General features: G+C 35.5%; 1 protein-coding gene across 1 annotated transcript; it reads left to right on the plus strand.

Annotated features, from left to right (window-relative positions):
* Positions 1-5,364: 5,364 nt before the first annotated feature.
* On the plus strand, positions 5,365-11,228 carry LOC131335645 (transcription factor bHLH18-like). Its single transcript, XM_058371100.1, has 5 exons — positions 5,365-5,419; positions 5,633-5,696; positions 6,519-7,100; positions 9,908-10,276; positions 11,056-11,228. Exons 2-5 carry the CDS (start codon positions 5,664-5,666, stop codon positions 11,128-11,130), a joined length of 1,059 nt encoding a protein of 352 aa, XP_058227083.1. The 5' UTR covers positions 5,365-5,419; positions 5,633-5,663; the 3' UTR covers positions 11,131-11,228.
* Positions 11,229-15,081: the final 3,853 nt, after the last annotated feature.

Here is a 15,081-nt window from a genome sequence, read left to right on the forward strand (position 1 = left end):
TATTTTCAGAAATCGACGAAATAGTGTAGAGATAAAGGGAGGCTTAAACAGTGGAGAGGTCTGAGAATATTGGAATTGAACGTTAATTAGGACTCACGATCAACGAAACTGAGCAGTGAGAATTGCAATATAAGGCAACAGATTCATTTCAGAAAATAACTAACGGAAGATTTAAGGGTAAGTCATTTTCATCCAATTAATGAAAAATGTTTTACATGTAAAATATTTTTCTCATTTTTTACATAGTCAAACACTGAAAAATAGGTAAAATATTTTACCGAAAAATATTTTACGCCCAAACAAACGGAGCCTTGATACGACTCGTCGATTTGAGATGCGTTATAAGAGCTAGCTCTTAACAAGTTTTTAAAAAAATTAAAACAAGAAATTCTGGAACCACCACTGTTGCACAATGTGATATATAAGACAATAAGAAGGGTCCCAAGAGGAATGTTTTCCCATATTGTTACATGATATTATATAGATATATAAAACCAACACTATTTGTCACGTTCATCGATGCAAACAAATAATATTAATTTGCCCATCCTCTTTTTTTGTATGATTGCCATGTTTTTCTGTTTCGGTTCGGCGAACCGTTTTGGAACTTGGGTTTGCACCTTCTGGACTGTACTGCATCATTTTGGAATCCCTCTCTCCCTCTCTCTCTCTCTCTCTCTCTCTTCAAACAAACAAATAATTTTACCTAATTAACCTTCTTAGTTAAATCCTCTAACTTCTTCTACATAATTAACCTTTGATTGATGCAAAGAGATAGCCATTACTACTACTATCACGTTAGTCAAAGAAATAAAACACTATATATAGCTCATTATATCTCCAGTAAATCTCTCAAATACAAAATTTCAGAGACATTCAAATCTCACCTGAAATGTTTTAATACAATTGAGATGCTCCAGCAGATCCCTTAAAAACTATCTCACCCCTCCAAATCTCGGCTAAAACCCTTCTTTCTTTTTCGCCAAAATTGTACTCGTATATATTAGTGGAGGGTTATCAAAAAATTAATGAATTAACAACAAAAAGTAGGTGGACGTCTCTCTATAAACTCAAACCCTAGATCCTTCCTTTGAAAGTCAAAAAGTACAACTAGATAGGGTAGAAGTCACATCTATGGCTAGCACCCCTTCAAATGTCAAACTAATACTGTATCACTTTATCGGTTAATCTTTTAATGTGCCTTAGGTATATACTATCTTACCATTGAAGGATTTTATCTTTTGCACAGATGATCATTTTCCATTAAACAAATAGTGTTTGCAGGCTCGTCTAGGTTCCCAACAAGAGGAGGCACTGGTGGTTACCAAAAATGTTCATTTCGCAGCTGGGGTGTTTGTTCTCGTCGATACTATGGGTGTTGAACACCTTAGAACTTAAATTTCGTTCTTGCTTTCCTCTTAGATTTGTCTGTAATATGTATGTAGACACCCCAATTTGGATGCTTTGTTATCTTTTAAGTCCTCGATGATAATAAAAAAGAATTTTGTGAAACTAATGCCATTTTGGAATGAATCTTTCAAATTTCAAAAGTCAACCTCCACCATACGGTAGACATTTCTAACGCGTGTTACACATACGTTATCCTAATCGCCTTGCAGTTAGGGCGGTTACCACTTCCACCGTGTGGTGGACATATCTCCACCATGCGGTAGACACCTCTACCGTATGGTACATCGTTACTTGTGCCACCTTTTCAAAATTAACGGCCAAGACATTTCAAGCCATCATAGCCTAGCTCATAGCCCTCCTGGCCGCCGCAGGCCTACAGCAGGCCGGTAGGTGCTTGAAGACTAAGCTAAATCCTTTGAAAAATCCTTCTATAAATACCCTAGGGTGTTTTGGAGGAAATTAAGACACAGAAACACATTGAGAAATACCAAGACACACTGAAAAATACTGCACAAATGTTCTGAAAAATCCCTGCTCGTTTTCTTCTTTTCAAAAACCAAAAACATCCTCTCTTTTTTTCCAAAAAAAAAAAAAAACCAAGTTCAAAATCCTTTGTTCAAAGGCAACCTATGGTTTGAAAGTAAGTTTCACACCCTGTCTTCAGAGTAGGCCAGGCCAAGTGTTTGCTCAAGACTTTCAAATACCACAAATTTTCCAAAGGAGACTATATTCCAAACAAAGATATAACTTTCTGCTCTTGTATTCTGAGGGGGACCATATGGCCTTATACTGGTTCTATATACCAGCCATCGGACTAAATGGTTCAAACATTGCATGAAAATCAAAGTTGGAATCCCGCCAATCTCCACCATGCGGTACACATTACAACCGTACGGTAGAGGTTTTTCCAGGGGAAAATTTCTTTTGTTTGCAACTTCTTCTCTTCTTCTGATTTGATATAAGATACCATGCTGATTTATGTTTTGTTTTAAGCAATACATGCCATGATAGTCAGATTTATGAAATTGCAATTAAGTTACATAGCATGTTTTTTAATAAAAGTATTGTAACTTAACACATAAGCATACATGCCTGTTTAGACTTCCATGTGCTCAGTTAGTTCATTCTGTGTTATTGACCACAAAAACATGTACCGCAAGGTTCATACTTCTACCGTATGGTGATGATTGTCGTGGAACAAAATCCTTTTCTTTCTTCCTGCCTTTAGATGTTTGAATTAAAGCATGCTCGTCAATACATATTTCTGATATACATTTGTTACATACTGTAGCTGTTCATGTGCAAAGGTAACCATAGAACATGTACCGTACGGTTGAGTTCACGTGGGAAAGTATATTATTTTCTGCAATTGATTGGATATATGCAAGCATGTCTGTTTTGGTTTTCTGTTATTAGAATAAAAACTGTTTAAATGTTTAAGTTCAAAAACATGCTTGTTTGTGTTTATATCCTATGCAATTATATTGTTGACATGTTATAAACTGTTTTTTTTATGTAGCATTAAAAGTTAGGCAGTAAAATGATTTTCAAAATCCCACAAATATTAGTAGAGACCGATTTTATCGGGTGAGGGGGATGCTTTTCTAAACAAAACCTTCCTCTCTCGTAACTTAGCTCCCGAACCCAATCTTTGATTTATTTTCAAATTCAAATATCATTTTTAAAATTTCAGGTTTCTCGGGTGGCAAACCATTTAACAAAAACCCGGGTGGCGACTCTTCAATTTTCAAACGAGCGCACGGTGGGGATGGCCTCCGAAAAGGCCCATCCCGGGCTCTACTAGCCCACAATGTACTTAGTCCGTATGACTATGGCTCTATAGTTTAATTTATGGGTATTTCTGTTTGACAAAAAAAAATAGTGTTTGCAGGGTCATATTTGAAGAATCTATTGGAGTGTACCATAAAAAATAAAAATAAAAATTTGATTCTTCAAATTGTTATATATAAAGTAACAAAATACACTTTTGGTGTTAATCCTCCCACGTCGATATATAGCTCCAGACACTTCTACAACCAGATTGGTCCCAATCATTTTCCCGATCGTTTTGGAAAATTGGGAGACCTGTGAATTGAATAACGTGATGCTTTTTCTTTTTTCTTTTTTTTAAAGGTTTTCAATAATTTGCGGGTGCTATGATTAACCAATCTTCTATCTCCATCAGTATCCTATGGTTATACAAGTAGAAAGATCCTAACCATGCATGAAAAAGAAGGCATAACCCACATCAAATACTTTAATTTTGCTTCTTTAGTAAATGAAAGGAATAAATAATATTATCTCTATATATATAAACTTAAAACACGACATAATTAATGATTAATTGATCAAGACTTGGAGATTTCTCCAAGAGGTTAGATTTTGTTCACTATATAAAATGTTCTTTTGATTGGTACTGTTAGCATGCTTTTTGGACTTTTTGTTGGCATTTCTAAATCTTGCTACTGATTAAAAATACTGGCAAAAGGTTCTGTGTAATGTTTTTTTTTTTTTTCTAAGCAAAAGAATTTATTAATCTTTATAAAATATTAAAAAGATTGAAAAGATCAATGGCATAACGGCAACAAACCACCCAATACCTATAGAAAGGCAAGATGCCAATCGAAAATCAAAAACTAAAGAAAAACGGCCTTAAAACACCAAGACCCGACAAGCAACCGAAAGACAAAACCCCAAAGGTTCTGACGAAAATCATTAGGGTACAATTAATTGACAAGTAGATATATATTATATGCAATCTTGGTCGACTATAAATAAATTTAACCAAAGAGAGAGAAATCTCAAAACTATATGTATGATGACATCATGTATTGTATATATATGTGTCAGCATCAACGGGACCACCAGGTATTATTGCATGCAATTATTTCCTAACAATGGCACACACTCAAAAAAATTCTTTTAAAAATTTGGGGCAAAAGTAGAATTTAAACTTCACGTTGAGAGTTTGTTCGATGTATCGACCTATCACTACGTTCTCAAATCCTAATTTATATGGAAGTAACAGCAAATAGTCCACCACATCACTTGGGTTCAATATACATTAAATGACTCATAGCCATTAAAAGGCTAAGCCTTGTAAGTGGTGAGTTATTTAATTGTATATTAAAGTCCAACTATTTTTCTGTTTATTCGATGTGGGACTTAATGTTCACATATGTTCTAACACTTCACAACAGATGGACCAAAATTTTCCACGCCATACCAATGGTTGAGTCTACACACTCCACCTGGTTTCAAGTTTGTTTTCTTGTATTATTTTGAAAGTAAATGCATGCATGCAACACTATATTATTGGATTCGTGAAGCCTGATTTAGTTCGATTTGTCACTTCTTCGACTATGTCGGGGTTCGAGTTAGAATTATATATATGAATTCATGGTACGCAGCCGTCCATATGATCTGTACTCTTATGTTATTGTTTTGAGTTTGTGTGATGCATTGATCTACACATGCATGCTCGAGACCCAATTTGTTGTGGCGTGACTGCAAGACACCGTATTACTTGGGCTCACTATATTGAACGGAAAAGAATTAGCTTTTATTCTATTTATCCATTGTGAGACTCAACACTCATACAAATTCTAAAAGCTATGAATATTTATGCAAATATTATCATTTGTTTTATACAATTGTTATGTGTTAGGCCCAGAGTGTCTCCATAGATTTGGTTACACAATGTCACTCCCTGCAACTGCTCTAAAAACAGACTTGCGGATACGATATTAAATGTTATAAAAGACTTAATTAAAACTCTCCCTAACACCATTTGATTTTAGGAGAGATGATGAAAAAATAGTATGACGTTATGAATTATATAAAAAAGGGTAAGAAAAAGTAACATTGCTATCTCGGACCGTACATACCGTAGACTCCAAAATAGAAATTAATGTTTACTGTGGCAGTTACATGCAAACTCTATAAAAGGAGTGGGAACCCATAGCCAGCCTTAGAAACAAAGAGAGCTCAGGGGTGCTATCAGTCCAATGTGAGCTTTCCAATCCTCTCCATCAGTAATGGAGATATCTTTATTAATGACTTGTATTGTTCCTTAGTTCTCTCGAATCTCCTATAAAATGAACCTTTTTCCATTACTCTTTGAAAGTTTGAAAACCATTTCTAGAATTAGTTACACAGATAGCTCAAGGCTTAGTTTTAATGCCCATTAATTATCTTGTCATTTTCATTGCCCCTTGTGCAGAAGTTAAGAAGAAGAAGAAGAAGAGTAGTTCATGGACTCGCCGATGCCGTGGCCATCTGAGCTGGTAGGAAACTGATCTTGCCCATGGAAGCTAGAGTTCATTGCAAGAAGAATACTTATGATACAAAGTGATGAAATGCACTACTGGATAATCCAGTGGGGATTTACGTTCTTTTGTAGCCAATTAGCCGTATAACCTATCTAGATTGTCGTTAATTAAGTCCTTTCAGGGATTCGCCTTTCCTTAATATTCGTGTCTTTCTATTCTTGTTTGTTTTTTGTTTTTTTTTTAATTATAAACACAGACAAAGTTTCACGGATAAGGAGAAGCTACACAAAGCAAAATGGCCCAGCTAGACATTGTCACTGCTCATGGTGCTCCAAAGATTTTCTTTATCACACATTAACCTGCAGGTCACACGCTTGGTGACGGAACCCACACAAAAATTTGTGAAAAAAGGACTTGGAGAAACAGCACGTGGCGGTGCTCCGGAACAAATAAAAGGACGCTCTCTCTTTAACTCTCTCTTCATATTTTTGTTTATTATTATACATTTTTTACAAGATGCATAATACCTATCTTCTTTCTTTCTTTCTTTCTTTTTCAATTGTTGTGAAAATTACCTAATATTTTTGTGAGAAAAGGGAGTTAATTCCACGCGTTATTCATCACTGATGCACCAGGACAGCAAGGAACAAATTCTCACTGAATTTTTTTTTTTTTGCCCCCATGCATCGAATGAGCAAGACGCTAGTATGCTCTGTACTCATCATATAAATAATACAGTAATTTACCCATCACTCTAGCAGTTTAATTTTTTATATGAGAAAGTAGTTAAAAATCAAATACAATAATGCAAATGCCAACCACCAAAAAAAAATGCAGGGAATGGAGGACCCAATATTCACGGACCATTTTGATATAATGGAGTATTTTGATGAAGAGCTGGCAGCTGCACTCGGAGATGACTTCCAAAACTCTCTCTCCTCAGAAAGCAACTCATCTTCCTCTACCTTGTTGAACAATATTCCAAACAGCAGCTCCACCACCAACTCACTCTGTGCTTCATCAACCCTAGAAGCCCTCGAAAGCCCCAACTCCAAACACCACAAGCCCAACACTTGGCCCACAAACAACAACAACAACAACAATGACAGTACGGCCGCCGCTAGCCTCGATCAGCAACCGTCTGTTTTTTCTTCTGGGTGCATTCTCTCATTCGGAAACTCGGGTTCGACAGAAAACCCGAAAATATCCCCGGGGGCATTGAATTCGGAGGATGAGGAGGTGGTAGCAGCTGGCATGCTGTTGTCGAACAAAAGTAGCCAAGGGGCAAAGAAGAGCGGCAGTAGCAATCCTAGGCCAGCTTCACAGACTTATGATCACATAATAGCAGAGAGAAAGCGGAGGGAGCAGCTCAGCCAGCTGTTTGTCGCTCTTTCGGCCATTGTTCCCGGCCTCAAGAAGGTACATCTCTCTTCTACCACAACTTTTTACATAATTCCAATTTCGTATCACCCTTATTTTCCCAAAGTTCTAATTAGGTGTGTAAAATAAACGTGGCGATTTGTTTTTAAGATTAATGGTAGACCCCACAAAAATGTATAGTTATAAAGCTGTCTAGAGTACTGTTGGAATGTTTCCCAGATCGCAGGGACATGCCCCATATATGCTAGTTATAAGGCCTCAATTTCCCTCTTCATAACACATGGGTTTTAAGGAACAGTATGGGCTGAGCTTTTCGACTTAGTATCAAATCTTGGTTGAGCCTTTGTTTGGTGAACTATTGTCCGGTTGCCATGTGTTGTGGTCCAAGAGGGTGTAATGGAATGTGTCCCACATCGCCTAAACATGCCCCATTTATGTACATGACAATACTCCCGAACTATCGTGTAATTTCACTAACTTTTGTGAGTTGGCGACCAGCGGAAACCATGGACCTCGAATTACTTAACCAACAATATTTGTCAACAAAACAAAACACTGTTACCAATCTAATTCTGATATTAGAAGTGACAACAGTGATTGTTTTGAATTGCAAGGAATCAGATGCAAATAACGACTCCATTCTTGAGAAAATCTTCTTTAGGGTAGTTTCCGTAACGAAAAAGTTATGGAGCCCAATTGCGACTGTTCAAAGTGTTTTTAGACAATTCGGATTGAAAATCAATTATGAGCGGTAATAATTAATTGTGACTGATCATAATTGAAAATGAATCTCAACAATTAATTGCGCGAATAAACTGCTGAGATTACGTTGCTCTGTGCACAGTTATTCATGGAGCCTCTATAAAAAAGTCTATCTCCTCCATTCTTTTTTTTTTTTTAACAGCTATCTCCTCCATTCATACATTTGTCACGTGATTCAACAATTCCTACATCACGAACAACGAATAGAGATTAAATTATTTATATTGTCGGTGTAAATATTTATTTTCTTCAAATCAATTTTGTTGTGTCACGTCGCTATGTTTTATTAATTGGGACAACTGTTTTAACAATGTAGGGCAATGTAATTGATTTAAAGGAAATAAATATTTACACCGCCGATACATATAATTTATTCTCCAACAAATATTGCTTGTGAAAGAAACTATACTGCGGGTTTTACTGACCATTCAAATTAAGACAAAGAAAATCCAAACAAGTCCATGCTTGCTTTAATCAGGGTCGGTCCAAGGAATTTGGAAGCTTTAGGCAAAATCATGGAGTGAGGCCCTACACATATTTACAATTAAACAATAATAATGGAAAAATATACAAACTATAAGTATATAATTATTCTAGTCCATGTACATAGTAAAGGTTTTGGTTCAAGTGGCTTAGGTAATTGCGTTGTATTCTCATTCTTTTTATCATGCCTTGTATCTTTCTTTCTTTTTTTTAAACAGACAATTCATTAAAACGAGAAAAACATAATTAAGCGTCTACAATTCTAGGGTACGAGACCCCAATCAAATCCGCGTAAAGGAAACTAGATATACAGGCAACTAGGAATAACTGAGTAGATATATAAATCTCCCACCGAAATCGGAGCATCATTTGCCAACGCATCTACACACCGATTAGACTCACAATAGATATGCCTGATAGAAACTTCCTCAAACCCTTGCACAAGCAACCTACAATCAAATAACAAGTTGCCAGGCGCGTGATTCACCATGTTAGTGTCATGAATCAAGTTCAACACAGTCATGGAATCCTCATTAACACACAGGTTCAAAACATAGAAACTCCATTTGTCTATGTTGGAATATTTTATATATATATATCCTATCCAAACACTTTACCGTCCGCACTGCTCATATTCGATGAAATTTTGATGATCTAAACTGTTAAATGTGTTTTAAACGTGGATTCTGAGCAATTATGTAGGATTGGGCCGGGAAGCACTTGATCTGAGTAGTTTTTCATAAAACAGTTTCTGTCAGCATTTATTTATAAAAAACTGCTCAAATCAAGCCCTTCCCAGTCTTTTTTTTTTTTGCCGATTTCTAGCGAGTACCCTTAAAATCACGTTTTAAACACATTGAATAATTCGGATCATCAAAATTTGATCGAAAAATGAGAGGTGCGAACCGTAAGAGGGTGTGGACTTTAAAATTTTTGTATATACGCACACTTATTTAGGAAGAGGCCTCTATTTTGGCCTATAATAAGGAGGTTCTAGGCGGCAGCCTCTTATGCCTTGCCTTAGGGCCTGTCTTGGTTCTCAAACACTTTTCCTACAATCCAAAATTAACAATCTCAAGTATGTTTTTGTTGACCTTTCTTTTTTTATCGAGAAGATAGAGTACCTTACTATGTTGCAACACGAATAGAATGTCGCCGAGCAAAAAAAAACAATTAAGAAAAACAAAAACACCACCCCCAAAAGAAAAACAAAAAAAAATTAAATTAAATTCTTTTCGGCTAATATGGAAAACCCCATATTTCCGCCACCCGTTAGAGATGCTCTTGGTGATTTGAGTAGCATTTTTTTAGAGTGAAAGGAACTACAAGTATTTTTATAGATTGAGAATAGTCACTTTTTTTATTCATGCTCTTCCAAAGGTCCACAAAGGATATGCTTTCATTAATTAACTTTGAAGCAATCCTCAATTTGAGTGGGATCTTCATCAATCATTATATATGAAATTAATTACTAACATATGTACTCAACTCAAGTTTCTGTTTACCAAAAAAAAAAAACTCAAGTTTCTATAAAATCCATAATACTCCTTGAACCTATTGGAAGCATTTTTGTGAAGTCTTTTTTGGTGTTGTAACTGCAGATGGATAAAACCTCTGTTCTCGGAGAGGCGGTGAAGTACTTGAAACACCTCCAGGACCGGGTCAAGACGCTGGAAGAGCAATCCACGAGGCAAACAATCGAATCGGTGGTGCTCGTGAAGAAATCACAGCTCCTGGTCGAGGACGAGGCAGCCGTGGACGAGAATTTTGTTTCCGGGTCGAGCGAGCCGCTGCCCCAGATTGAAGCCAGAGTCTGCAACAGGAGCGTGTTGCTGAGAATCCACTGTGAAAAACACAAGGGCGTTTTGGCGAAGATATTTGGGGAGATGGAGAGGCTCAATCTAGCTATTGTCAACACGAGTGTTGCTCGGTTTGGAGGTTTGGCTCTTGACATCACCATTATTGCTGAGGTATTGAGGCTTTACTCTTAACAATATGGTCATAAATACTTACATTTAAAATTTTTTATGCCAGCAGTTTTGACTATGTTATTCTCTCCTCTTTTTCTCTGCTCAAATCTGAACTGTCCAAAACACGTTTGGACAGCTTAGATGCACTGTTGCGTACCATGTGTACAATATCCTATTTGCATTCAAAAATCTCTTAATTTTTAGGTGCAAATTGGTTATCACGTGGCGGTACCCAAGCGCCCATCCAAGCTGTCCAAACGTGTTTTGGACGGCAGAGATCCAAACACACTTTCTCCTACTCAGCTGATCGGCCACTCTCTCCTCTTTTCTTCTGCTCAGATCTAGACTATCCAAAACACGTTTGGACGGCTCAAATGCGTTGCCGCGTACCACGTGTACAATACCCTATTTTTCTATCCAAAAATCTCTCCTCATACCTGATAAAACCAAATTTAATGTTGGGATTAATTCAGAAACCTTAACTAGGAAATGATCTTTTTCAGAAAATTTATCATAGACGACAACTACACATTTTCCGATACTCAAAGGGATTAGAATCTCTTTCTTTTTTTTCTTTTTGTCAAAAGGGATTAGAATCTCACTTAGTTGGAAAATATGATTCCAATCTGGATAGCTGAATCGAGAATCACTTTCTCATCTCGGTCCGTACTTAGAAAATCGTCGCGGGATATTGAATTATACTTTTGTGTATACATATAGTACTACTAGTGTAATTTGAATGTCAAAGTAATGACAATATGTTTTCTTATTAAATCCAGATGGAAGCAGAACTCTGCGTCACAGTGAAAGATCTTGTGAGAACTCTTCGTCCGGCTCTCCAACCTTTCATGTAAAAATAGGAAGCTTTAATAGTTGTGGAATCACGTCAAGAAGACTATTTGTGAGAAAGTACTTATTTTTTTTGAATTAAATGTGATGTATTGTGAGATAATAACATGTCTCGTAAAGCAGAAAATAAGTACACTTAAAAATAAGAACTTTAACGGAACGGACCCATAAATGGTTTTGGTGTTGATGTTGTTAGGGAGTGGGAGTACTCTTCACAGGTTGCCAGAAGGGTATTGCCATGCCAAAATAAGGTTTAAAATAAACAGTTTTGTTCATCAAGTTTATTGCCTTGATAGGAGCCAATTTGAACAAAAAAGACTTTTTTTGAACGAAAAATTAATGGCTATAATTTTATAAATTAAACTGCGAGCAAAATATTTTTCGTTCACAAGCGTGACAATATCTGAATTGAGATCGTATTAATTTACCCAACATAAATCCAAACGGAAAAAAGAGAAAAAAGAGCACAACACCATTACTACATGCTAAACTATAGCTTCATGGTGGTTCTCATTCATCCAAAAGGCCAATACTGATGGAGAAAAAATTCAGGAAGAGTCAGATTAATCTGTTACGGTACATATGGTGGTGGCCGCCCTCGACAGCGGCTCTTTTTTATCCAGAGACCAAGAATCGATCTAAAAAAATCAAAAAAATAATAATAATAATCGTGGCTTCATTTGAATTTGTGGGTCTTTTTCGTCTTCTTATATGAACTGTTTTCAACTTCAAACTATGTTTTTTCTACTTTTCCGATTCTCTCGTTCGAAACCGAAAAAAAATATGGCACAAAAATTTAACCTGAACTTGTAAAAATTAAAAGAAAGGGGAGCAACCAAAAAAACCATCAGTTCATCACAAAAGGCCCTTGAAAAGCTATACCAAACTCACTCTTCAAACTTGGGACGGCCCAAGAATATTGTACGGGCCAACATTCAATATCTTAATCGGCCCAAAAATAGTCTTACCGTTCTGGAACGAAAATAAGTACTTATTTTTTAAGGAGGCAATTTCAAGCTCAAGAATAATATGTTTACGCAAATAATTTTCCTACCAATATGGATCTTGTTTAATAGATCTTATCAAGATCTTTAATACGGTACAAAAAATATTAAAAAATAATTTTTTATTTATATTATTTTTGAGTTTGAAAATGTGAAATAAACTGTTTATTTTTTCAAAAGGTTTCTGGAACGGGGCCTAGCCGATCAACTGGGCTGACTTGTCTTCCTGGCACGAACAATGTCAATGGCCATGGTGGAATTATTCTTCCCTAAAACACCGGCTTACCCCGTTCCAAGACACCTTCTTAAAAAATAAATATTTATTTCACATTTTTAAACTAAAAAATAATGTAAATGAAAAATAATTTTTCAATTTTTTTTGTACCATTCAAAAGATCTCAATGAGATTTATCAAACAAGATCCATATTGTTAGAAAAATTATTTACGTAAACACATTATTTTTGAGCTTGAAATTGGCTTTTTAAAAAATAAGTACTTATTTTGAGTTTTAGAGCGGACCTAAGTGTTCCACATTCTCTTTTTAAAAAATAAGTACTTATTTTATATTTTCAAACTCAAATATAATAAAAATAACAAATATATTTTTGATTTTTTTTGCACAATTTAAAAGATCTCAATGAGATCCATTGAGATCTATCAAACAAGATCCATATTGTTGGAAAAATTATTTGCATAAACACATGATATTCAAGCTTGATATTGCCTTCTTAAAAAATAAGTACTTATTTTCGAATACAGAACGGAGAAGCAAGATGTTTTAATGAATTTTGTTTGATGGCTTAGTAATTTAGCTGAACTAATTGTTAATATAATCCTGATTTTGCCCCTGACCCAATGAAAATATAAACTAAAATATTCCAATGATAATTTCCTTGAAAAATATATATTTCAAGCAACAATCACGAATGCTTCATTTGAAGTAGTGAAAATATTGCTCTATATTGACATTTTTATCAGAATTTTCGGTTTGTGAATCATTGCTCTTTTTAATGTAGGAGAAGAGAAGTCTTTTCTGATAGAATATTTTTAGTTTTATCAAAATTAAAAATGGAGAAGTGAAGTAGTGAATTTTCAAAATTCTATGTTTGTATATCATTACTCTTTTTCATTAGACAGAGGAGATAACCGGAACCGAACCGAATATTCAAAAAATTCTCCGTCACAAACCGAAACCGACCGAGGACATTTATGGACCGACCGGACCAGAGGGACCCCGATAATTGCGGTCGGTTTTTCATTCGGTTTGGGGTGGTCGATTATATTTTCACCAATCACAAGAAGAAATGAAATCTTTTATTTAGGGGATAGGGTGATGGGTTGATTAATGGGCCGCTTCTGGACTATAGGAGTAAAAGTCGTGGTAAGTAAGTAAATTTTAAGGCCCAAGCCTAACGAGCCACACTATTGGGACAGATAACAAACCACGCCGGATGGAAACGAAAAACAAAAAATATGAAAACGAAAACAAAAGTTATCCCATTTCCGAGTCCGGCTCCTCTCCAATCCGGCCCCATAAAATTTTTTACGGTCGATGATCACAACAGTTTATTTTATTGTGCTTGTTGACATAGGCTTGTTCGTATTGGTCTCAAAACCCCTGCGCATAGTCCCTAATAAAATTTCTCTATCTATCTCTCTACTCATTATCCAATAAACCTCAAACCGATCATGGTCGAAGTATGCAAAAAATCAAGTTTATTGGACATCATTAGGTATGATTTTGGAACACATTAGTATCTTGCAAAATATAAGATTGCAACACTAGAACAAAACCCCTTTTCTAAATCTTTTGCAAAACAAATCTGTTTCGAAATCATATCAAACGATAATTGATCAAACAGATTTTCCGCATGCTTGATGCTCTCAATGAATTAAAAATTATGAACGGTTATGATCACTAAAGTGTGATTGAATTTTTTTTTTTTCCGAGTAAGAATTAGAGAGAGCATTCTCTCCTATCCATTTAAAGGGATTGGTGAGGAGCCGGCCATTTCCACCCTATCATTCTTGTTTAGGTTGTTTTACCAGCTTTCGATGGATACCAGCTAAGTTTCAATTTCTATCTTATCTTGATACTATTACTAATTTACTAGTTTAACTGCCCCAACTTAGAAGCACACTAAAAAAGACAGAATAAGAAACAATAAAGGGAAACAAAAGGAGACACTCGAGAAGACTTCGTTGGCACCCAAAAAAAAATTGATATAATTTGATGTTATGGTTTTCGTTTTCATCATTGGAGATTGTAAGAGCACTTGTACTTATCGTCCATGTTTTGAACTATTTTTTTGCACTATTTTTATCCCAAAATATTTGTCCGTTCTGCAAAATACAAACTTAAAGATGAAGTATATTTTTTCAAGGAAAAATTTCAAAAAATAAATCATAAATTAAAAGAACTCGCTGATATTGTTGAAAAAAATTGAATTGTTCTTGAAAAAATGTACTATTATTTTGTACTTCTCGTTATGCGAACTGGACAAATATTTTGGGAGAGGGTGGGTATTTGATTTTGTCCGCTCATTGAATCTCTCTAAACTGTTGCCGTTTGGAAAAAAAAATAAAAATTTTGACGCCGTTCAAAAAAAAAAAAAAAAAAAAGAACCTCTCTAAATTGTCTTTATAGATTAGGGATTTTGTCATACTCCAATCCAAGTGCCCAGACAGGCTGCAAGGAGGGTTGGTTTGGGGATCTGCTTTTTTTTTTTTGCCCTAAACGCTGCTATTAGAAGCACATCAAACCCCAAGTCCGTAAAATTAATGGAGAGAAATCCCCGTTTATGGTTGGTCTGCTGAACAAGTACTTCAATGCAGTCTCGAATCAATACAACAAAATTATCAGTGGAGTAATTAAATTAAGAGGTCACTTAATGCAAATAGGTCTAACGTTCCGTTCCGTTAAAGAAAATAAATACTTATTTTTTAAATTA

This window comes from Rhododendron vialii, chromosome 8a, assembly GCF_030253575.1.
Source record: "Rhododendron vialii isolate Sample 1 chromosome 8a, ASM3025357v1".
Classification (NCBI taxonomy): Eukaryota; Viridiplantae; Streptophyta; class Magnoliopsida; order Ericales; family Ericaceae; genus Rhododendron; species Rhododendron vialii.

What these genes read in the sequence shown, in the direction of transcription:
- LOC131335645 (XM_058371100.1), top strand. Translation starts at nt 5,664, where the DNA reads ATGGACTCGCCGATGCCGTGGCCATCTGAGCTG. An exon ending in TTGTTCCCGGCCTCAAGAAG is followed by an intron (nt 7,101 to 9,907) that starts GTACATCTCTCT and finishes TTGTAACTGCAG; the next exon opens with ATGGATAAAACCTCTGTTCT. An exon ending in ACATCACCATTATTGCTGAG is followed by an intron (nt 10,277 to 11,055) that starts GTATTGAGGCTT and finishes TATTAAATCCAG; the next exon opens with ATGGAAGCAGAACTCTGCGT.